A 23625-nucleotide genomic window follows, 5' to 3' on the forward strand; every position below is an offset into this window, starting at 1 on the left:
CAGGAAAGCAAGAGCAAAAGCTCAAAATAGTCTTTAAAACATTTATACTACTTTTCCCTCCAGGGTTCTGGATGAAGCCAAACCAATGTGGGTAGCAAGATGCTACCCAGTCGGCCCACAGCACTGAGCAGCCTAGGAACCCGCAGCTTGGTTGCCAAGGCGACGCCTGGTTTGTGGCTGCCCCGCCCTGTCACGCCGTCACGCGCGCCCGCGCCGCCCCGCCTCCAGCTGCGCTGCCGCGCGATCGACTGGCTGGCCGCGCGGGTCTCACTATCCTCACTCCATCCGCGCAGCCAATGGCAGACGCCGCCAGGGGTTCGTTGACGTGAGTCACACGCTGTCCGGCCTCGGCGCGGACCAATCGCTGCACGGCGAGGGCAGGGCGGGAGTGGGGCGGACCAATTACGACAGGAGCACCCGGTCACGGCCTCCGGGCCCCGCCCCGAGCCGATGGAGGTAGTGAGAAGGCCGCTGCACCTGCCCGGTCTTTCGCCGAGACCGCTGTCAATCGCGGGGCACCAGGTAAGGAGCTCTCTAGCCCGAGCCGGGTGGAGGGCGGCTGAGAAGGGGACCGGCGGGGTGGGGTCGGGCCAAGGCCCGTAAGGATGCGGTGGGAAGGAGCCCAGCCGTGCAAGACTCCGGGCAAGGAGGCAAGGTTCTCAAGTGATGGAACTGGAATGCCAACACTTCCTGCCCTTTAAAGAGTTTGCAATCTCCTGGAGTCTGGATCGTTGACTTAAGTCTTAACAACTTTTTATAAAAAGCCATCACCACGTGGGGGTCATAGGGTGCGCTCTGTGTTTGTGCATCTGGGAAGGTGTCTCAGAGGTACCGAAGGATGTGGTTCCATGTGAGAGAGGGGTGCATGGACGAGTGGTCTAGTCTTCACCCGTAGGACAGCAACCCCTGCTTGAACCGTGAAGTTGTAACTTATGTTTAGATGGATCCTGACACTGCCTAAGGCTTATCTAAGCTGCAGTGCCAAAAGAGGGACTGGGATTGTCAGTTAAACTACGAATACATTTCTTTCATCTCCCACCCCCCCTTTTTTTTTTTAAATCCGAGGATCTAGTCCACCTGATTCAGATCGGATTTCCAGGCGAGCCGACTGTTCATAGCTGAGGAGGCAGGATATTCATTTCAACAAAGCCTGCTTTCTCCTGCCCGGTTGGATCACTTTCTCTGTCTGACACTTTGTTTAACTACATACCCATTTTCCTCCCCTCATTACAGAGCGTGAGCTCGGGGTAACTGAACTCTGTCTCAACATTCTCTGGAAGTTGGGAGACTTGGTTGAGGGTGCCGAGTTAGAGACTAGAACCCTTGCTTTGGAGGTGATGAAGTTCCCCAAGTTAGGTATTAAAGGGTTTTTGGGAGGGGCACTTGATGCTCTTAGGATGCCCTGAAGTTTGGCCCAAATCAAAACTGTCTTTGAGTGGAGATGGCCATCAGCCTCTTGGGTAATCAGAACCTAGGTCAGGATAGGAGTTGCAGATGATGGATAGCAGCATGTTCTTAAACCAGGGCCCCTCTGTTGTAACCTGGTCTCTCCAGTGTCATGTCTAGGTCTCCGTGTAGAAAGTGCTTCTGCCTGGAAACCCTGGGCCTCTCTGTCCTCATAGCTCTATAATCTTCCTTGTATCCTACATGTCACATTGGTTTGTGATGTTCTGGGACCTCCAGGAGGGGGGTAGGGGCAGCACAGTAACAACATATCATAGCCAGTCATTTGCTAGAGGGGATCTATGTGAATTCCATGAGACTAGGAAGAATGCCAAGTGGAGAAATGTGGAATCTTGATTGTTGCTGGGTGTGTGGGCGAATACTTGTAATCTCAGTGGAGGCAGGGGGATCAGGAGTTCAAGGTCATCCTTGCATAATTTTAAGCCCAACTTGGACTAAAGCCTTCATCTTGAGAGAGACAGAGACAGAGAGACACGGAGAGAGATCTCACCATCCAGATGGGTCAAATGAAATAAGTTCTGAAGAATATTGGATTTGATACCAGGGGCACTTCGTGATTTTTTTTTTTAAAGAATATGTTGAACATACTGATGAGAATAGAAAACAATGGGAAGGGAGATCATGGGGCCAGTGTGAGTAGAGCCTCTTCAGGAGGCCTGGGCAAGCCACTCTCTTCCACTCAGCATCTGTGCAGCTTTGGACAGGTCAGTTTTCATCCCAAACCCAGCTCATCATTGAGAACCAAGCTCATAGAAGTTCTTCCACCTCACCATGGCGAGGCAAGGGTTTAGCTTAAAGTGGCAGCATATACTGAGTATGCAGAAGGTGCTCAATAATTGTTAGCTTACTTTAGGTGCTGTGTGCCAGGTCTTATGTTCAGTACTGAACATGTCCTGTTTATTGGGGTTTCTCAGTGAATTATTGTTGAGATATTTTTTTCCCCTGATAGAATTATGGCTCAGGATTCTATCATCCCACAGGATCTGGGGCATGGACCAAGGAAGTGGGTGTGCCTTTGGTCATGGTCAGATTTGGTAATGACCCCGGGATGGAAAGTGGAGATTGGAGTGATAGTGGTGCGTTTTGTAACTTTGTAGTGGATGGTTGATAATATCTTCGTGTGGATGGGGAGCCCATGGTAGGAGACCATTGTGGGTGAAGGGTGGCACTTTTAATCTAGACTTTCTTTTTAAGAAGGGTGCAGTGGCCTGGAAAAGATGACAGAGATTAGGAATTTTTTTTCTGCCCCCACCCCTTCCCTTCCTTTCCCACTCTTTTCCTAGACAGTGTCTCATAGGAGCCAAGTTGGCCTGAAACGCACCATCTTCCCATTTCAGCCTCGTGAATGATGGGGTAGGGAAGTTTTTCTCTGGAAAAGCAGATTCAAATGTGTTTTTATTTTATTACTATTAACTTAAAGTTCGTTGTTTTGTGTATACTGAGTGTGTACCTGCATCTCTGTCTGTGGAAGCTTGATACCCTTGGGTAGAGGAGAAGGTGCCAGATCCTTTGGAACTAGAGCTATATATGGTTGCGAGCTACCATGCAAGTGCTGGGAACTGAACCTGGGTCCTTTGCAAGAGCAGCCAGTGCTGTTCACCGCTGACCCCAGTCTCCAGCCCACGCATGTATTTTTACAATGAAGGACATGAAATGAAAAAGGATAAAGGAGAGTCATATCCTGGTAAGATACAAACTTGGGAAGTAGGGAGGCAGAGGCTGATGAGTTCAAGGCTAGCCTCTTCCATTAAGTGGGTTCCAGGACAACCAGGGCTACTCAGAGAAACCCTATCTAGAAACGCAAAACAACACAGCACAGGACAAAGTGAAGCCAAAAGAACACAGGAAGACTTATTCTTGGAGAGAATGAGGACAACCTGTGAGGCCAGCAGGTATGGGAGGATAAGGGGTGGGACAGGAGGGAGTTTGGAGGTCTGAGAGGTGATTTACCTTCCTAGCCTCTGTCACATAGACTAGGATAAGAGATCAGTTGGAGAAGTGATAGAGCATTCTAGAAGTGCCTATTGTTAACTCTTCTAAGGCTATGAAAACACTATTGTATTTGAGATTATATATCCTGGATCCTTGGCTGGCATCGAACTTAGTATGTTATAACTAAGAGTCACTTGCACTTTGATCCTCCTGCCTCTGCTTCCAGAGTGCTGGATCATACATATACTATACCCTGTCTGTGTGATGTTAGAAATGGAACCACGGCTTTGTGCATTAGCCATGCTCTTTACCAACTAAGCCCTAAAATATGTTTTGTTTTGTTTTGTCTTGTTCTGTGTTTTTATGGAATGGTCCATCAATTCATAAATGACAAACATATTTTCACAAAAGTGAGATTCACGATGAAACTCGTCATGCTTGACTGGTGGGTGACTGGTTAGACTAACACTTATTAAATAGGAACCGTATGTTCTCCTTTAAGAGATTAAAATTATTAAAATTAAGCTGGGTATGGCACCTCAAGAACTCAGAAGACAGAGGGAAGTGGATCTCTGCTTTCAGGGGCAGCCTGGTCTGCAAAGTGAGTTCCGGGACAGCCAGGGCTATGCAGAGAAACCTTGTCTCAAAATAAAAAAAAAAAAAAAAAAAAGATGGGGGCTGGAGAGATGGCTCAGTGGTTAAGAGCACTGACTGCTCTTCCAGAAGTCCTGAGTTCAAATCCCAGCAGCCACATGGTGGCTCACAACCATCTATAAATAAAGTAAATAAATTAAAAAAAAGAAAAAGAGAAAGAAAGAGAAATTAAAATTGTATAGTAAGTATAATAGGGAGGTTTTCCTTCTGTCACTTCACAGACCACCCCTATATAAAGGTTTGCCCAGTACATTTTCTGGGTTGTGTGTCTGTACTGCACACACGCATGATATGACCCTGTACAGAGGAAGTACATGGGTTACATAAAAACCAGGCACTTGCGTTTATGTGCTCATGTTTGGCTGTTACTATGCATGCTATTCTGTAAGTGTCTTTTGGGGTTTAATTTAATTTTTATTAATTGTATATAGGGTGGGCAGGTGAGCGGACTGACATCATACATGTAATGCAGGTTAGAAGCCATGCTAGGGTGGGCAGGTGGGCGGACTGACATCATACATGTAATGCAGGTTAGAAGCCATGCTAGGGTGGGCAGGTGGGCGGACTGACATCATACATGTAATGCAGGTTAGAAGCCATGCTTCCCTCTAGCTTGTCGTGTTTGTCTTCCACACACAAGTTAAGAGATAGTTATTTCTGGATTACAGCAATACTGCTGGGGTTTTGTTTGTTTATTTGTTTTGCAAATGATAAATTGATTTGTCCTAAGCCAACAGAGTAGATAATTCCCCTTTGCACACCAGACCTGAGCAATGGGTATTGTTGAATAGTAAAAGGTTTGCCATTTTGGCAAAAGTATCTTCCATGGGGGAAGGAAATTTCTTGGTTTGTATGGGCTTGATTGCCTACAAGGGGAGGCTACAGGTCAACCTGGGCTGTTTCTCTCACTTGCTCTGTACCTTATTTTTTTCAGGTGGCTCTCTCACTGAACCTGGAGCTCCTCAATATGATGCTGGGGCTACAGACCTAGCTTTGCAGATGCCCACTGCTATACCTAGCTTTTATGTGGGAGCAGGGGATCTGAAGCCACTCCTTGTGCTCAGTCATCAGGCACTATGTAGGAGCCATCTCCCCCGGCCCCTAACTGAACCTGTGGGCTGTGGGGGACCGTTTAGCTTTATTGTTCTATGAACTGCCTATGAATGGCCTTTAATATTGTTTCCACCAGATTTTTCTAAAGCACCCTCTGTCCCTTTTTTATCACGTGTTGGGATGCTTTTTGTCATTTCACATTTGATCTCAGGCCTTGCTGACAAGTACTGAGGACTGTTTGTTCCTGGCAGAACGTTTACACAGTCACTTTGGGCAAATTTCTTGGTTTCTTTTGGATTTTAAGCTGTGTGCATATGTGTGCGGGCATGTGTGTAAATCAGAAGATAGTTTTGTAGAGTGAGTTCTGTCTGTCTTTACTTGGGTTCCAGGGATTAAACTCAGTAACTTGAGTGGCAAATGCCCACTGAGCCTTGACAGTCCAAGCCTAATGTTAGTTTGAAAATCTCTTTAAAGTTAGCTCGGAATTCCCTTCCCACTGTTCTTTGAGATGTTGCGATAGAAAGGAGCATTTAGTTTTTAACGTAGTGTCTACAAATGGAGATGGTAATAGTATTCGGTCAATGTTTTATGTTGTGTATCTGTTTACTTACTATAGGAATAAAAGGCCCCTTGCAGAGATTTGAAAATGGCCATGAACAAAAGTGTTGGCCTCTTCAGCTCCGCATCCCTGGCTGTGGACTACGTAGATTCCCTGCTGCCTGAGAATCCTCTGCAGGAACCCTTTAAGAATGCTTGGGTCTACATGTTGGACAACTATACAAAGTTCCAGATCGCAACCTGGGGCTCCCTGATCGTTCATGAGACGATCTATTTCCTGTTCTCTTTACCTGGCTTTCTATTCCAGTTTATACCTTTCATGAGAAAGTACAAGATTCAAAAGGTGAGTATGATGGGCTTGTGACCAAATGCTGTAATTGGTGTTTTCCGAGAACATTGAGCTTTGAGAGACACAACAGTGCTGTTCAGTAGAAATAACTGAAGCTGCTTGCATAGCTTAAGGTCATAGGGAAGTTAATGTTCATGATATGTTTTATTTAACCCAGTAATGTGTGGCCATTCCACCAACTATCCCCAGTTAAACTGCTTCATGGGGCGTTCTGGTGTTTTTCCTTTCACAGTCTTGTGAGCACCAGTGTGTGTTTATGCTAACCTTGAGAATGCTTGTGCCTTGTGCTGCTAGGTGGCAGTCTGTTCACAGTACCTGTGGGTTGTAATTGGTGGTGTTTCAAAGAATTGTCTGTAAAAGTGGGCTTTACGAAGCTGTAAGGCTTCTCTAATTGCGGTTCATAAATTCTGATTTTCAAAGTAGCTGGCAGGTGTATTGTATGCATTTCAGCATGCTCACAGCCCTGGATTTAACCATCGGCCCGCCTATATTTTTTTCTATCCCCACCTGGCACGGACAGTCACCAACTACCAAGAACTTTTTATAAATGCCACCATTGGGTAATCTAACCAATCATAATCAGCTAAACTCAGGCACACAGCAGTGGCAAAAGTAGATATTGAGCATTGAGCATTCGTCTGGTTCTCTGGGTGTGCAGGTCATGTCTCCTCAGTCTCTTGGCTTTGCAGCCTCTCCCAGTGAGTCACTGTAAGGAAAAGCTCACACTGGTTCCAACGCAGCTAACCTAGGCATTGGGGTACGTTGGACTCTAGGCCAAGAGGAGAAAAGGGAAAGGGAATAAAACAGAGAGGCAGCCCAGAGGCTGCTGTCAGCCTTTGTCAAAGTCAGAACATTTCCAAGGTGCTTTTGATGAAAGGACCAGAGCTGAGAAACAACTCAGAGTGCCATGAATTCTGAGTCACTGAAGTGAGTCTGGCCATTGTGTGTCACCACTGATTCATTGAGAAGTAAGGCTGAGTCACCATGTGTCTACCAAGCATCCTTCCTTCCTCCTCCTTTCTTCCTCCGCTGCACTCTATAGTGACTGCTTGGTCATAGGTGCTGGTACCCTTTCCAGAGGAGAGCTGTTTGCACTCAGGGTGTGTGGGTGGCCTTCAAAGGAAGCATGGCAGGAGAAAAGAATAAACCAGGCTGAGGATGTAGTCCATGTGGGCGTGCTAGCCTAGAATAGTCAGCACAAGCACATGTACAGAAACCACGAAACCCACACCCTAATTGGTTCCACCTAACGAAAGGCTGACTAGCATCCCGCCAGTTTCACGCCACCAAACTCCAGGCTGTGAATTTTTCAGTACTTAAGTAGTGATGTCCAATCAATACAAACTCCTAACATAAAGAGAAGAAAGTAAAGCTTGTAGCTGCATAGTAGAGGTTTGCCAGCCTGGGCAAGACCGAGAGCCGGGCGGAGGCAGTAGAATCTCAGTGAGGTGAAGGCAGTCTGGTCAGTCAGGCCACTTAGTGAGAGCTGTGTCCAAGACAGCAACAGTACAGAGTAAAGCAAAACAAAGGAAAGGCAGACAGACCCCGGCTTGTATCCTCCCATCCCCATGGCACAGTTAATTAAATGGAAAAAAAATGGCGGAGGCTGCTTCTGTTCGTGAAATGTGACCCACATGCTGTGATTGAAATGTATACAAAATGATTCATGTCTTTTTTTCTGTGCTTTAGAAAGCCGAAGATAACACACTCAAGAATTATATTAACACGTAGAACACTTTTTTTTTTTTTATTAACTTGAGTATTTCTTATATACATTTCAAGTGTTATTCCCTTTCCCGGTTTCCGGGCAAACATCCCCCTCCCCCCTCCCTTTCCTTATGGGTGTTCCCCTCCCAACCCTCCCCCCATTGCCGCCCTCCCCCCATAGTCTAGTTCACTGGGGGTTCAGTCTTAGCAGGACCCAGGGCTTCCCCTTCCACTGGTGCTCTTACTAGGATATTCATTGCTACCTATGGGGTCAGAGTCCAGGGTCAGTCCATGTATAGTCTTTAGGTAGTGGCTTAGTCCCTGGAAGCTCTGGTTGCTTGACATTGTTGTACTTTTGGGGTCTCGAGCCCCTTCAAGCTCTTCCAGTTCTTTCTCTGATTCCTTCAACGGGGGCCTATTCTCAGTTCAGTGGTTTGCTGCTGGCATTCGCCTCTGTATTTGCTGTATTCTGGCTGTGTCTCTCAGGAGCGATCTACATCCGGTTCCTGTAGGCCTGCACTTCTTTGCTTCGTCCGTCTTCTCTAATTGGGTGGCTGTATATATATGGGTCATATGTGGGGCAGGCTCTGAATGGGTGTTCCTTCAGTCTCTGTTTTAATCTTTGCCTCTCCCTTCCCTGCCAAGGGTATTCTTTTTCCTCATTTAAAGAAGGAGTGAAGCATTCACATTTTGATCATCCGTCTTGAGTTTCGTTTGTTCTAGGGATCTAGGGTAATTCAAGCATTTGGGCTAATAGCCACTTATCAATGAGTGCATACCATGTATGTCTTTCTGTGAATGGGTTAGCTCACTCAGGATGATATTTTCCAGTTCCAACCATTTGCCTACGAATTTCATAAACTTGTTGTTTTTGATAGCTGAGTAATATTCCATTGTGTAGATGTACCACATTTTCTGTATCCATTCCTCTGTTGAAGGGCATCTGGGTTCTTTCCAGTTTCTGGCTATTATAAATAAGGCTGCGATGAACATAGTAGAGCACGTGTCTCTTTTGTATGTTGAGGAATCTTTTGGGTATATGCCCAAGAGAGGTATAGCTGGATCCTCAGGCAGTTCAATGTCCAATTTTCTGAGGAACCTCCAGACTGATTTCCAGAATGGTTGTACCAGTCTGCAATCCCACCAACAATGGAGGAGTGTTCCTCTTTCTCCACATCCTCGCCAGCATCTGCTGTCACCTGAGTTTTTGATCTTAGCCATTCTCACTGGTGTGAGGTGAAATCTCAGGGTTGTTTTGATTTGCATTTCCCTTATGACTAAAGATGTTGAACATTTCTTTAGGTGTTTCTCAGCCATTCGGCATTCCTCAGCTGTGAATTCTTTGTTTAGCTCTGAACCCCATTTTTTAATAGGGTTGTTTCCCTGCGGTCTAACTTCTTGAGTTCTTTGTATATTTTGGATATAAGGCCTCTATCTCTTGTAGGATTGGTAAAGATCTTTTCCCAATCTGTTGGTTGCCGTTTTGTCCTAACCACAGTGTCCTTTGCCTTACAGAAGCTTTGCAGTTTTATGAGATCCCATTTGTCGATTCTTGATCTTAGAGCGTAAGCCATTGGTGTTTTGTTTAGGAAATTTTTTCCAGTGCCCATGTGTTCCAGATGCTTCCCTAGTTTTTCTTCTATTAGTTTGAGTGTGTCTGGTTTGATGTGGAGGTCCTTGATCCACTTGGACTTAAGCTTTGTACAGGGTGATAAGGATGGATCGATCTGCATTCTTCTACATGTTGCCCTCCAGTAGAACCAGCACCATTTGCTGAAAATGCTATCTTTTTTCCATTGGATGGTTTTGGCTCCTTTGTCAAAAATCAAGTGACCATAGGTTGTGCGTTCCTTTCTGGGTCTTCAATTCTATTCCATTGGTCTATCTGTCTGTCTCTGTACCAATACCATGCAGTTTTTATCACTATTGCTCTGTAATACTGCTTGAGTTCTGGGATAGTGATTCCCCCTGACGTCCTTTTATTGTTGAGGATAGCTTTAGCTATCCTGGGTTTTTTGTTATTCCAGATGAATTTGCAAATTGTTCTGTCTAACTCTTTGAAGAATTGGATTGGTATTTTGATGGGGATTGCATTGAATCTGTAGATTGCTTTTGGTAAAATGGCCATTTTTACTATATTAATCCTGCCAATCCATGAGCATGGGAGATCTTTCCATCTTCTGAGGTCTTCTTCAATTTCTTTCTTCAGTGTCTTGAAGTTCTTATTGTACAGATCTTTTACTTGCTTGGTTAAAGTCACACCGAGGTACTTTATATTATTTGGGTCTATTATGAAAGGTGTCGTTTCCCTAATTTCTTTCTCGGCTTGTTTCTCTTTTGTATAGAGGAAGGCAACTGATTTATTTGAGTTAATTTTATACCCAGCCACTTTGCTGAAGTTGTTTATCAGCTTTAGTAGTTCTCTGGTGGAACTTTTGGGATCACTTAAATATACTATCATGTCATCTGCAAATAGTGATATTTTGACCTCTTCTTTTCCGATCTGTATCCCCTTGATCTCCTTTTGTTGTCTGATTGCTCTGGCTAGAACTTCAAGAACTATATTGAATAAGTAGGGAGAGAGTGGGCAGCCTTGTCTAGTCCCGGATTTTAGTGGGACTGCTTCAATTTTCTCTCCATTTAGTAAAAAAAAAAAATTACCGCTGCCTCCACATGAGGTGTGGTATACACATGTGATCCTAGTGTTTGAGCCGAGGCAGGAGGATCAGGTTGAGGCCATAAGATACATAAGAGGCTGACTCAAAAAATATTGCACACCCCCTCCCTAACCAAAAACAAAACAAAAAGAAGTGAGAAAAGGCTAGAACGATGGCTCCGTGGTTACGAACACTGGCTGCTTTCCCAGACAACCTGCATGGCAGCTCACAGAGGTCTGTAGCTCCAGTTCCAGGGGATCTAATGCCCTCTTCCAGCCCCTGGGGCACCAGGTATATACCTGGTGCACATACATGGAGGCAAAAGACCCATACACATAAAATGTGTGTACACAGCACTAAGCGCTTTCCACTTCGAAGTGACTACACAACTGGACAGTAATTCACGTGCTTGTGAGTTAGAGGAAGGTTGGTGTGTGTGCCAAGTGAAACAGACCTGGCTGGGATTGTTTCTTAAGGAAAATAAAAGCAAAATCACATTTTGATTTTTTCCTCACAAGAGAAGTGTAAGTAAAATATCTCTGAAGTCCATGGCCCCAGTGGGGTTATCCCTTCATACTGGGGTACAGATGTGCATATTAAGTAAGAACTGGTCAGCTCAGGTATTTAACTGTAAGCTAGGCATACATTTAAGTGTCATCCTAGCCGGCTTGCACATATCATATAAACAACAGAGCCTGCAGTTTTATTCGTTGTAATAGTAGAATAATAGTAGTTGATTATTCTAGTCCCACACTAAGGAAGCCCGGGTCTCACATAAGGTTGGTGCCATTTTCTGCTATTCTCTTTCCACCACCATCCCTCGCCCCCAGTTTGGTTATCTTTCTACGTAAACCTACCTAGGAAACTAAAGATGCCATCACAGATAAGCCTGAGTTTCATAGACTTGAGGATTAAAGTGGGGTCAAAGATTCAGAAATACAAATGCAGTCTAAAGCTACTGTGTGTCATTCACTTGTTTTATTGCTAAGGAAACTGATGTCACCATGAGCATCAGCTGCTTAATTAGTTCAGTATTTTAGCCCAAGCCTATAAGGTTGATTCTTAGATTAAGGATTCATTTTTGTTTTGTTTTGTATGTATTTTATTGTTTGTATTTTGTGTGTACACACATCAGGAGGTCTTGAGATTTTAAGAACAGACTCTCACATCCCTTTTTGTCTTGAACATGAAGTTCTCATAGCTCTGCCACCATGTGTATACAGAAGGTACTTATTTCTGCAGATGAATACCACTGAACACTGGATCCAGTGAGTGCCATTGTAATAAAAGCTCCCAGCTGCTACTTGTGCAGACTTTCCATGGGGCACTCAGTGTAAATGGAACAGAACTTCTTGCCGAACTTCTTTGCAGGGTCCCATGGGCAGCCAAGCCTGGATAGCTTCTTCTCTTGCTTCTTACGTTGGTTTTGGGTCCCTGTCACCCTATTTGTTAACAACAATTTTTACACCTGTTTAAAGTAATCATAAGATCACTTGCCACGCAGTATAAACTGAACACAGCACAGGACTGAAGGATTGTATACATATTAGAGAAACTTTGAAGAATTTGTTTCTACCTGTTCAGCTGATACACTGATAGCAGACTACTTTTAAATATTGTGATTTTTTTTCTTTTATAGGATAAACCAGAAACCTTTGAAGGCCAGTGGAAGTGTTTGAAAGGAATTCTGTTTAATCATTTTTTTATCCAGTTGCCTCTGATTTGTGGAACATACTATTTTACAGAGTTTTTCAATATTCCTTATGATTGGGAAAGAATGCCAAGATGGTATGTCAGTGATCATTTGACATTCATATTCATTCATGGCTTATGCTTTAATTACATTTTGCTTAATGTTTATCCTCTCCATTTGGGTAATACCCTGAAATTTATTATGTCCTGATATAACTGAATATACATGTACCAGAACCTAGGAGCGCTGTTTGGAATGAATCTTTTAAACAGGATGTGGTAGCACACACCTGTGGTCCCCTCACTCGGGAGGTGAATGAAGGTGGGTAGACCTGAAGCTGCAGACTCCTCCTGGGCTACACAGCTCGTCCATAGCCTGCCTCAGATATAATGAGGTCTTGTCTCAAAAAAAAATAAATAAATAAATAAAGTTGAATTCTTTCTGCACCATGTAAATGTTTTTTTGTTATTCGCTAAACAACAGTACAATGGTTACACATCGTGTATGTTGTTAGCTATTGTGAGAAATCTAGAGATAATTACATGAGGGGATTACAAAGACTTCCTACTACTAAATATTTCAGTATTTAAATAATATGGTGGAGCATATTTATATAATAAATTATTTTTCATTATCTCATTTAAGTTAAGTATTTCTGTGATGGATAAAGCAACGGCTTTACTGTTAACTTCAGACTGGTTTTTAAACTGGGTTTGTACCCAGGTCTTTGGCAGCATAAATCTAATAGAAATGGGTTGACACTCCTTAACCTCCCCTTCACGTTGGAACATGTCGCCTCATCTGCCAAGTCTCACTGTGTGTCCCTGGCTGGGTTGGAGCCCAGGCCGTCCTCAAACTCATAGAGGGAGGTCTACCTGCCTCTGCCTCTGCCTCCCAAGGGCTGGATTTAAAGGTGTGAGCCACCACCCCCAGCTCAGCTCTCTTGAAGCTGGGAGAATTTGATGGGTAATAGATGCAGGTCGATTTCTTACCAATCAAAAGGTCTACTGACGGGGACCAGGTTTAATGTCCGAGCAGCATCCTAATCTCGGTTACTTTGTGCTCATTGCTGTCTGCCTTTCCCAGGTATTTCACTTTGGCAAGGTGTTTGGGCTGTGCAGTCATCGAGGATACCTGGCACTATTTCCTGCACAGACTCCTTCACCACAAGAGGATTTATAAATACATTCATAAAGTCCATCACGAGTTCCAGGTATGTTAGAGTCCCAGTCCAGGCTTTTTCTACTGAAGTGGGAAAACCTCGTTTATTGTTTGGGCATTTTAAGAGCTATCAGTAGTATTTTGTCTCATGTCTTCTTTTTTTCCCTTTTTTGAGTTTTATTATGTGTGTATGTATGAGCATGCACACACAGGACTTGGTGGGTAGGATACATGTAGGGTCAGAGGACAACTTTGTGGAGTCAACTCATATATATATATATATATATATGTATATGTATATGTGTGTATATATATATATATATATATATATATATATATATATATATATATATATATGCACTTGAGTATATGAGTGTTCATCCCGTGTTCAAATGCTCTTCGAGTCAGAAGAAGGTGTTATATCTCCTGGATCTGGAGTTAGAGGCAATTGGTGTTACCCAATATGGATCCTGAGAACTGAACCTGTATCCTCTTGTAGGAGAGCAGGTGCTTTTAACCACCAGCCTATCTTTCCAGCGCTCTCCCTTCCACTTCAGAAGGCTTTAGAGATCAAAAACAACTGCAGGCTGGCATAGCAAGCATCTTCACCCATCCTTACGCCCTGAGCCAGCTCTCGGTCCTCTTTATTTCTTTCCTATTGGCATAACATGATGTGCATGTACATACAGAGCCATGCCTAATGATTTCCTTCAGTGTCAAACAGTCATGGCGGGACCTGGAGAGATAACTGATGGTTATCTTCTTGAAGAAGATTGGAGCTCAATTCCTAGCACCTCTATTAGGCCACTCATAGTCACAGGCACCTGTTCTCATGTGCACACATGCACACATACCTGTAATTAAAGGTAGATCTCTATATGATTCATGGTAAAGGGAGACTTTGAAGACTTACACAGAGTAGTTCTGATTCTCATTCTCTCATCACTCTCATCTATCAGGACGTCCTGATAGATGCCTGGCAGATTGGAGGTGGGAATAGTAATACTAGGTTTACATAAGTGAGATTAATAAGCAATAAGCACTTACTATTTAAACTAAAGCAATTCGTCAGGTGCAGTACATTTTCAGATGAGATATTTAGTTTTTAAGGCAAGTTCCTTTCCTGTAGATCACAGTGGATACCTGAAAGCACAGATAAGATACCATGCTAAATAAGACAGCTAAAAGTGATTACTGGGCAGGCAGTGTGTTCAAGATATAAACCCTGGACAGAAGTCTCATTGGGAGGGCTGAGACTGATAGGACATTACACAGAACGATGCATAATTTAAAACATTTCTCAAGTGTCTCCACTTAGTACTTTAGGACAGTAGTTAATCTAGGGTAAATGTAACCTGGGAAAACAAAATCATGATTGGGGCTGGCCTACTGTGTGTGCATGTATAGGTGTCCCCTTGTGGTACAGATTTATAAGTATTAAGAGCTAAGGGCCTAGTGACTTGAGTTTGATCCCTGAATCCCACAAAGTGGTAAGAAAACTGACTCCTAAGGGGTGACCTTTGACCTGAGTGTACACACACACACTCACACACACACACACACACACACAAATAGGTAAATAAGTGTTTAATTAGAGTTGAAGTTAGATAAGAGATAATACTAAGACATTCATATCATTAGACCTTTTCACTGGTAAGAAATATGCTGAGAACTGTTACTGTCATTTGTATATGTATAGCTCGTCTATCATCATTACCTATACAAACAATATAATTTTATAGAACTATGTGTAAATTGAATAATTAGGATTCTCTTGAGAAAATCAACACAAAGCTAATATGAATATAGGTTTACTTGAAGTCTGGAAATATGTACCTATAATCCCAACACGTAAGCTAAGACAGGGATATCGTGAGTTCAAGGCCAGCTTCAGCTATCTAGATCCTGTCTCAAAAAGAAAAACATTGGTTTTTCAGTATGAGGTCCAAGGGTTGCAGAGAAAAAAGCTGGAAAGTGAGGCATGGGCTCTGTAGCTGTCATGCGAATCCCTTCTTCCTTGGGAAGCCTCATTCTTGCTCTTGAGACCTCTGACTGCCTAAGTGGAGAATACAGCGTGCTGGTTCAGATACTGGCCACACCACAGCACACCTGGACCCACACTGCAGCACAGCTGGGCCCACACCACAGCACAGCTGGACCCACACCGCAGCACAGCTGGGCCCACACCGCAGCACAGCTGGGCACTAGCAGGCTGACACATGGATACCATCACAACACAGTAAGAAATTCTTACTCTGTGTCTTAGGCTCCATTTGGAATCGAAGCAGAATATGCACATCCCTTGGAAACCCTAATTCTTGGGACTGGATTTTTCATTGGAATTGTGCTTTTGTGTGATCATGTAATTCTTCTGTGGGCATGGGTGACCATGCGTTTGCTAGAAACCATCGATGTGCACAGGTGAGTGATGCTTTTGTTCAGGTAAAAGGCATCATTTTCCTATTTTCTGTGTGTGTTGGTGTGCTTGTGTGTGTGAACACATGTTTTTATGTGTGGGGGTATATATAAACATGATCTAGGCAGGGTTTCTCAGTCAAACCCAAAACTTGCTAGCCAGCTTGTATCTGTGGCTATCCCATCCCTGCCTTTTGAGACTTAAATTACAGGCTGGCCACCCAGCTGTTCTGTGGGTTTCTGGAGACCTGCGCTCCAATCCTCAGGGCCTGCATGACAAGTACTTTAAGCACAGCCATCTCCCATGTTATATTTTAGCAGAGGACCATAATCACTGAGTAAGAGTTCAAGCAATAGGTGTTGTTATGGACTGATGCACTGCGTGACAACAGCGTACATCTTGTGTCTTGTCAAGCAAAGTGCTGAATGCTGCAGTGAGCCCAGTCCCAAGTGAGCATTGAAGCCTGGAGCCTCTGCCATGCTAGGTCGTTGCTGGTCTCTGGGTAGGGCTGACTAAACCCTGCACTTAGGGAAGCCACTGCTTGTAATATATACATGTTTTAGATGCTTCCTTCCCACAGACTGGAGACAGGATAAAGAGTTATAGCCAATTTTAGATACCAAGATTACAGAGAGGAGACCAAACAAGATTCTTTTTGAAGTCATTTATTCTCCCAACTTAAACAGCACAGTAGCATTTTAACTTTTAAGATACTTGATGCTAATTCCACACAACCTTTCCTTACCACAAGTAGTGTTATGCACTTCACCTTTCGTTCCCTGGTGTCAGATTTCCATTATCTTTTAAGGTTGTCAGGTTCCCTACCAGGTACTGTTTTCTGTAAGTTCTGTTGTGGTTGCTGTTGTTGTCCTTCCAGCTGGGGCCTCAAAGCCCATGCTGACCTGCAATTCACTTGTAACTCAGGGTGGCCACATACTGACCGTCCTTCTGTTCAGCCTCCCAAAAACTGGGGCTAGAGTGTCTGCTGCCCACCCTGCCCAGTTTTTATCGTGGAATTGAACAATGTGGGTAAAGATGACTGTTACTTGTTAACGAGCCTGTGACTGTTAATGAAAATTCCATTCATTCAGCATGTGTCTCGTGAGTAACCTGCGTCCTTTGCATTTCAGTGGTTATGATATCCCTCTCAACCCGTTGAACTACATCCCTTTTTATACCGGGGCTCGGCATCACGATTTCCACCACATGAACTTCATTGGGAATTACGCCTCCACCTTCACGTGGTGGGACAGAATCTTTGGGACGGATGTCCAGTACCATGCCTACACTGAAAAGATGAAGAAGCTTGGGAAAAAGTCTGAGTGAGCACCTGCTCTCCGCCCTCCTGACTGCAGCTGGCAACTAACATTGCTTCTGGGGAGCAGAACTAAGCACGTGACTCGGCTGCTGGTGATAGGAACATTAACAACCTTTAAGTACTCTGCGGGATGAGAACTCTTCTGCTCGACACCCAAGATCTGTAAATGTGGGAACAAAGAAATAGATACATAAGTACAGTTTTCAGGAGGAGGTTTTAAAGGCCATATTGCCAACCTCACCGAAAGGTTTCAGGAACCCGAGGAAGTGTTAATGTACAACTCACCACTTCACGCCACCCGAGGCTGAAGTTGACGTTGCCTTTTAAGCCTTTTTACATACACTGGCCATTTCAGAAAATTCTCAACAATAATGTCTGCCTTCGAGTTTAAGTCATGGTGTTTTTTAGAATTGACTTGAAATGAAAATATCACAAAGTGAATATATCAGCTGGTGATCGAGTGACTGAAACCCCCCTGGTCTGCGGTTGACCAGTTCAGGACTATTCTTTCTGTGAAGGATTGTTTGATTGTAGTATCTTTATCAGCATCTTGTAAATTGGCTCATTTCCTACGTGATGTACATAGAATACTATAACTTAACGACTTTCAAGTTACTTGGGGCATTTTTAAATTGAGGAGCCCCACTTCTGATGTCCACCCCCTTGTCTTTGTGTGTCAGGTGGTCTCGGAGCTTTGTGAATTCTCTATCTGCACCTGTCAGAGCTGGTGAAATAAATGTGATTTTTGTCCGATCCTCTGGTTTTCAGCATTGAAGATTAGCTGTCATGTTTTATTCTTATAAGGAAAAGCACAGAAATCATTAAAGTAAGTTTTACAATGAAGGAATGGTTCCTTTTTTCTTGCTGAGCTTTGCTGGTGGCTGCACTGTGTCCACAGGTGGCTGATTGTAAGGGGAACTCCATTGACCCAGGGAACAGTTTGCTGGCCTTAATTGGATTTCCAAACGGGTATAAGGAAGTACGTTGTAGGTCACTCACTATATCCCAGTCCTTAGGTTTTGGGTTTTTTTCTTTTTCATACAGACTCTGTCTATCTTAGGTTGACCTTGAATCTGTAATCCTGCTTCAGTTACCTGACCATGACCAGCTAGGCATGGTTTTGGAGAGGTTTTTATTATGTAGCCCAGGATGGCCTTGCTAACATCCTCTTGTCTCAGCCTTCCTGCTGTTGACATTGTAAACCACACTACCACACTCTGCTTGGCCACATTTGTTTCAAACTTTTATTCCATATCTGCCTCCCATGTACTTGTGTGTACTCCCATGTATTCACATCACCCGTAAAGTTTCTTTTTAATCTTTGCCTTTTACTCGAATTCCTATGGAATACACAAAACTGGGAGGAAAGCTACTTCTGTGATAAATGGTGGTAAGTGTGCTAAAATAAGTTGGTGCATGGGCTGGAGAGATGGCTCGGCAGTTAAGAGCACTGGCTGCTCTTCCAGTATGTCCTGAGTTCAATTCCCAGCATCCATATGATGGCTCACAACCATCTATAATGAGATCCTATGTCTCTTCTGGTGTGTCTGAAGACAGCTACAGTATACTCATAAATTAAAATAAACAAATGTGGAAAAAGAATAAGTTGGTGCATGCCGAAAGCACACACTTATTTTTTCTCTTCTCAATGCTGCAGATCAAAACTAGAGACTTGTATATGCAAGACAAGCAGTCTACAACAGCGATTCCACCAAACTACATAATATGAGCTGATATTCTCTGAGCATTTCCCATACTCTTAAAAGGCATGTTCTCATTTCTTTTTTTTCTTTCTTTTTGTTTTGTATTTTTAAAGGATTTTTAAAAATTGTTTTCTGCTTCATTGACATTTAATCAACTTCTTTCATAAAACAGGAAGTGTAATCTACTTAGACATCCTCACAAATACTAAGAATGCATTTTATTTTAGGGATAAGAGTCATGAGAATGAATGAGAGTGGTTATAGCTGGCACCTTAGGGCCACATGGCATCCATAGGGTATTTTTTATCTCAGCAGCGACTGGTTCTAGTGTAGCACCACACCATGTTACCCCAGCTATCCTCTAGCTCCGGTGGTCTCTTAGTCCCCCATGGCTAGCTGCCCTCTCCTGGCTGGCCAGCCAGGAACTCTCTGGTTCCGTGTGGTTCTGTGATCTGCTCTAGTCCCAGAAGCAGCTGACCTCTCACAGCTCTCAGCCTCTGCTCTGTTTTCATTCCCAGCATCCACCCCCTAATACTCCCAACAACCTGTTAAAATCATGACTCAACAAACTAAGTTAGCAATCTGATGTATATGTTAAATTCTCAATCCATAATATGTCCACACAATAAACTCATAACCAATTGATAAAGATATAAACCACCCACGTAGATAAGACAAATTGACCCCTTAAGAAATACTCATAACTACCTATGGCTATTTAAGGCCACACGGATCTGTGTCATCCTTCTCTGCCTCTATCTTGGTTCTCTCTTTTTCCTCTCTCCCTTTACCAAACTATGGGCCCGCCCCACTTTCTCACTGTCCAATTACAGGCCTCGGCTTAACTAGTGCCAGCCCTCACCTGCATACAGATACCGACCTATAGAGAGCGAAGTTCTCTTTTTGTAACTTCTGGTTCAGTTTGAGACAAATATTTAAGCATGCAATTATACTGAAGAACCTGAATTTCAGTGAGTCATGTGAATCAATACCTCTAATTTCTTTTTTTTTCTTTTTATTTTTTAAGGATTTATTTATTATATAAGTACACTTGTAGCTGTTTTCAGACACACCAGAAGAGGGCATCAGATCTCATTACAGATGGTTGTGAGCCACCATGTGGTTGCTGGGATTTGAACTCAGGACCTCTGGAAGAGCAGTCAGTGCTCTTAACCACTGAGTCATCTCTCCAGCCCTCTAATTTCTTTATAGCTTTCATTCGTCATGACTTCTACAAGCCTGGCAATGTTATATGTAAAGGATGCACTCTCTTCTTAGAACAAATATTCAGCTTGGAACAGAGGAGAGGTAGCAGCAAGCAGTCTGGTCATCAGTTGGAGATGACATAGAAAGTATTTCTGAAGTGAGTGGAGTCTTCCCTGGAAAGTGAATGAAAGATGAACAGGGTTGATAAAGACAGTGGGAAAGAATTTCAGGCAGAAGCCCCTCTTCTTGGTATTTTGTCATTTGAAATCATAGCTTTGAGGACTAGAATTATAATTTAGTATTTTATTTTTAGCAGCAATATTTCTGTATGGAAATTTGGTCTGGATGCCTAACCATCAAAATATGTGAAGGAATGGTTGCTTTGATCAAGAGAGTGTAATTCTTAGTTTTACATTGCTTCCTCTTTTGATAGGGTAGCCAGCCCTTTGGAAATCACATTATATATCTCCCATTTAGAGTCTACAGGATAATGACAGAATGATTTATTAATTTAGCATTTAGCTCATATAATGGCATACAAATTCTACGTCTTACTAGTTTCATCCTTGAATAACAATACCAGCCATATGACAAGCTGTTGATATATGTCTAATTGTCCCAAAGATAGTCATGGGAAGGGTAAAACTAAGTCCCTTTGGATAAAGTCTTGGAAAGACAGATCCTGCTTCACTTTCTACAAGGCTTTAAGGTTGCCAGTATTTACAAACTTTGGCATACCAGGTCTTTCAAAAACAAGAGTAGGGTCTTGATAGATTAGAAATATGCCCAGATGTTGGCACATGCTATACCACAATAGAAACTATACTGTTCCAACATTCTACTGACAGAAAACAGTCACCATGCAGGAACAGAAAAGAGGTGATAAAACTGTACACTCTACAATCAAACCAAATTACATTTAAATCATAGTTTTATGTGATGTAATCAAATTCCTATCTTCTAAAATCCTCTATTTCTTATGTGCAAAAACAAAAATGCGTTTAGTAAGGTTTCCTGCTATGTTGGGGTCTCAGTGCAAAACTGTTGCTGTAAAATTATAATAAAGCTTTCTTTTACCCCGCACTAGATCCGGCACTGTAGTGCCCCAAGATACCTGGTAGACATCTTCATCTCAGTCAGCAAAGTGTCTCACCTGCTCTGCTCCATCCCATACCACACAGCCAATGGCCTCTCTCTGAGCCTGGCAGCCATCTCTCTGCCCATCTAGTTCCCAAGGCAGGCTTCCATGCCAGAAATGTACATCCCAGTTCCGTGGCGGCTTAGTGTCTCTGGCCGCCACATACTCTCTTAAATCACCATATGAAAGAACACACAACACAAAAACCTCTGATCCAATTGATATAATTGCCCACCTAAACATATAAAGCTCTGTGCACACCCACCCCTTAAGAATATTCATAACAACCTGTAAATGTGCAGAGAGGAATCTTAACGTCAGCCTCCATGTTCTCTCCACTGCTTCTCCTCCTCCTCCCAATCCAGTCTCCTCCTCCTTCCTCAAACTTTTCTCCCGCCCATCCTTCCTTCTCATCCAATGACAGGCCTCGTTCTATCCTGTACCTGCCTCACCTGTATGACATCATCCTACAAAAAGCAAATGAAGTAAAGGATATATAATGCCAAGCAGACAGGAAGGACTAGATAAATATGCCTTGAGAGTTCACCTTGGTAGATTTTTCCTTTGAAGAGTATGAAGTGTCCTTCCTTATCTTTTTTGATAACTTTTGGTTGAAAGTCAATTTTATTCGATATTAGAATGGCTATTCCAGCTTGTTTCTTGAGACCATTTGCTTGGAAAAAAATTTTCCCAGCCCTTTATTCTGAGGTAGGGTCGGTCTTTGTCACTAAGGTGCATTTCCTGTATGCAGAAAAACGCTGGGTTCTCTTTACGTATCCAGTGTGTTAGTCTGTGTCTTTTTATTGGGGAATTGAGTCCACTGATGTTACGAGATATTAAGGAAGAGTGATTGCTGATTCCTGTTATTTTTGCTGTTAGAGGGGGAATTATGTTTGTGTGGGTATCTTCTTTTGAGTTTGTTGAAAGATTACTTTCTTGCTTTTTCTAGGGTGTAGTTTCCTTCCTTGTGTTGGAGTTTTCCATCTATTATCCTTTGTAGGGCTGGATTTCTAGAAAGATATTGTGTAAATTTGGTTTTGTCATGGAATATCTTGGTTTCTCCATCTATGTTAATTGAGAGTTTTCCTGGATACAGTAACCTGGGCTGGCATTTGTGTTCTCTTAAGGTCTGTATGACATCTGTCCAGGATCTTCTGGCTTTCATAGTCTCTGTTGAGAAGTCTGTTATAATTTTGATAGGTCTGCCTTTATATGTCACTTGACCTTTTCCTCTTACTACTTTTAATATTCTTTGTTTTGTGCATTTGGTGTTTTAACTATTATGTGACGGGAGGAATTTCTCTTCTGGTCCAATCTATTTGGAGTTCTGTAGGCTTCTTGTGTGTTTATGGGCATCTCTTTCTTTAAGTTAAAGAAGTTTTCTTCTACAATTTCATTAAAGATATTTACTGGCCCTTCAAGTTGGGAATCTTCGCTCTCTTCTATACCTTAGGTTTGGTTTTCTCATTGTGTCTTGGATTTCCTGGATGTTTGAGGCTAGGAGCCTTTTGCATTTTACATTATCTTTGATGGTTGCATCGATGTTTTCTGTGGTATCTTCTGCCCCTGAGATTCTCTCTTCTATCCCTTGTATTCTGGTGGTAATGCTTGTATCTATGGCTCCTGATCTTTTTCCTAGGTTTTCTATCTCCAGGGTTGTCTCCCTTTGTGATTTCTTTATTGTTTGTATTTCCATTTTTAGATCCTGGATGGTTTTGTTCAATTCTTTTACCTGTTTGGTTGTGTTCTCCTGTAGATCTTTAAGGAATTTTTGTGTTTCTTCTTTAAGGGCTTCTACGTGTTTACCTGTGTTCTCCTGTATTTCTTTAAGGGAGTTATTTATGTCCTATTAAAGTCCTCTATCATCATTATGAGATGTGGTTTTAAATCCAAATCTTGCTTTTCCAGTGTGTTGAGTATCCAGTACGTGCTCTGGTGGGATAACTGGGTTCTGATGATGCCAAGCACACTTAATTTCTGTTACGCAGTTTCTTGCTCTTACCTCTTGCCATCTGGTTATCTCTGATGTTAGTTTGTCTGGCTGTCTCTGACTGGAGCTTGTCCTTCTCTGAGCTTGTGAGCCTGTGATCTTAGGAGTGAAAGCACACCTGGAAGACCAGCTATCTCTGGGTGAGATTTGGGTACAGAGGGCTGTGGGACAGCCTTAGAGAGACTGGAAGGATCCTGTCCTCAACTGTTCTGTGGTTCCTGTGCCTTGTGTGCTCCTGGTGGGTTCCTCTTTGGACAGTTAGAGGAGTGAAAGTGGTGGTCTCACCTGTGGACTTAGGTGTCAGAGCAGTCCTGGAAGACCAGCTCTCTCCGAGCAGGATTTGGGTCCAAGGGCTGTGGGACATCCTTAACTCTGGGTGTTCTTTTTTTTTTTTTTAAAGATTTGTTTGTTTGTTTCATGTATGTGGGTACACTGCGCTGTCTTCAGACACACCAGAGGGCATCAGATCCCATTATAGATGGTTGTGAGCCACCATGTGCTCTTTTATTATTATTATTATTATTATTATTATTATTATTATTATTATTATTATATATTTCTTTACTTACATTTCAAAGGTTATTCCCCTTCCCAGTTTCCTGTCCATAAGCCCCCATTTCTTCCCC

General features: G+C 43.0%; 1 protein-coding gene across 1 annotated transcript; it reads left to right on the top strand.

Moving 5' to 3' along the window:
- Window positions 1–466: 466 nt before the first annotated feature.
- Msmo1 (methylsterol monooxygenase 1) lies at window positions 467–17714 on the top strand. Its single transcript, NM_080886.1, is given in 6 exon segments — window positions 467–522; window positions 5720–6004; window positions 12014–12162; window positions 13154–13280; window positions 15495–15649; window positions 16775–17714. Coding segments are annotated over 5 exon segments (882 nt in total). The 5' UTR covers window positions 467–522; window positions 5720–5749; the 3' UTR covers window positions 16971–17714.
- The last annotated feature ends 5911 nt before the right edge of the window (window positions 17715–23625 follow it).

The sequence above is a fragment of the Rattus norvegicus genome, chromosome 16, assembly GCF_036323735.1.
Source record: "Rattus norvegicus strain BN/NHsdMcwi chromosome 16, GRCr8, whole genome shotgun sequence".
NCBI lineage: Eukaryota > Metazoa > Chordata > Mammalia > Rodentia > Muridae > Rattus > Rattus norvegicus.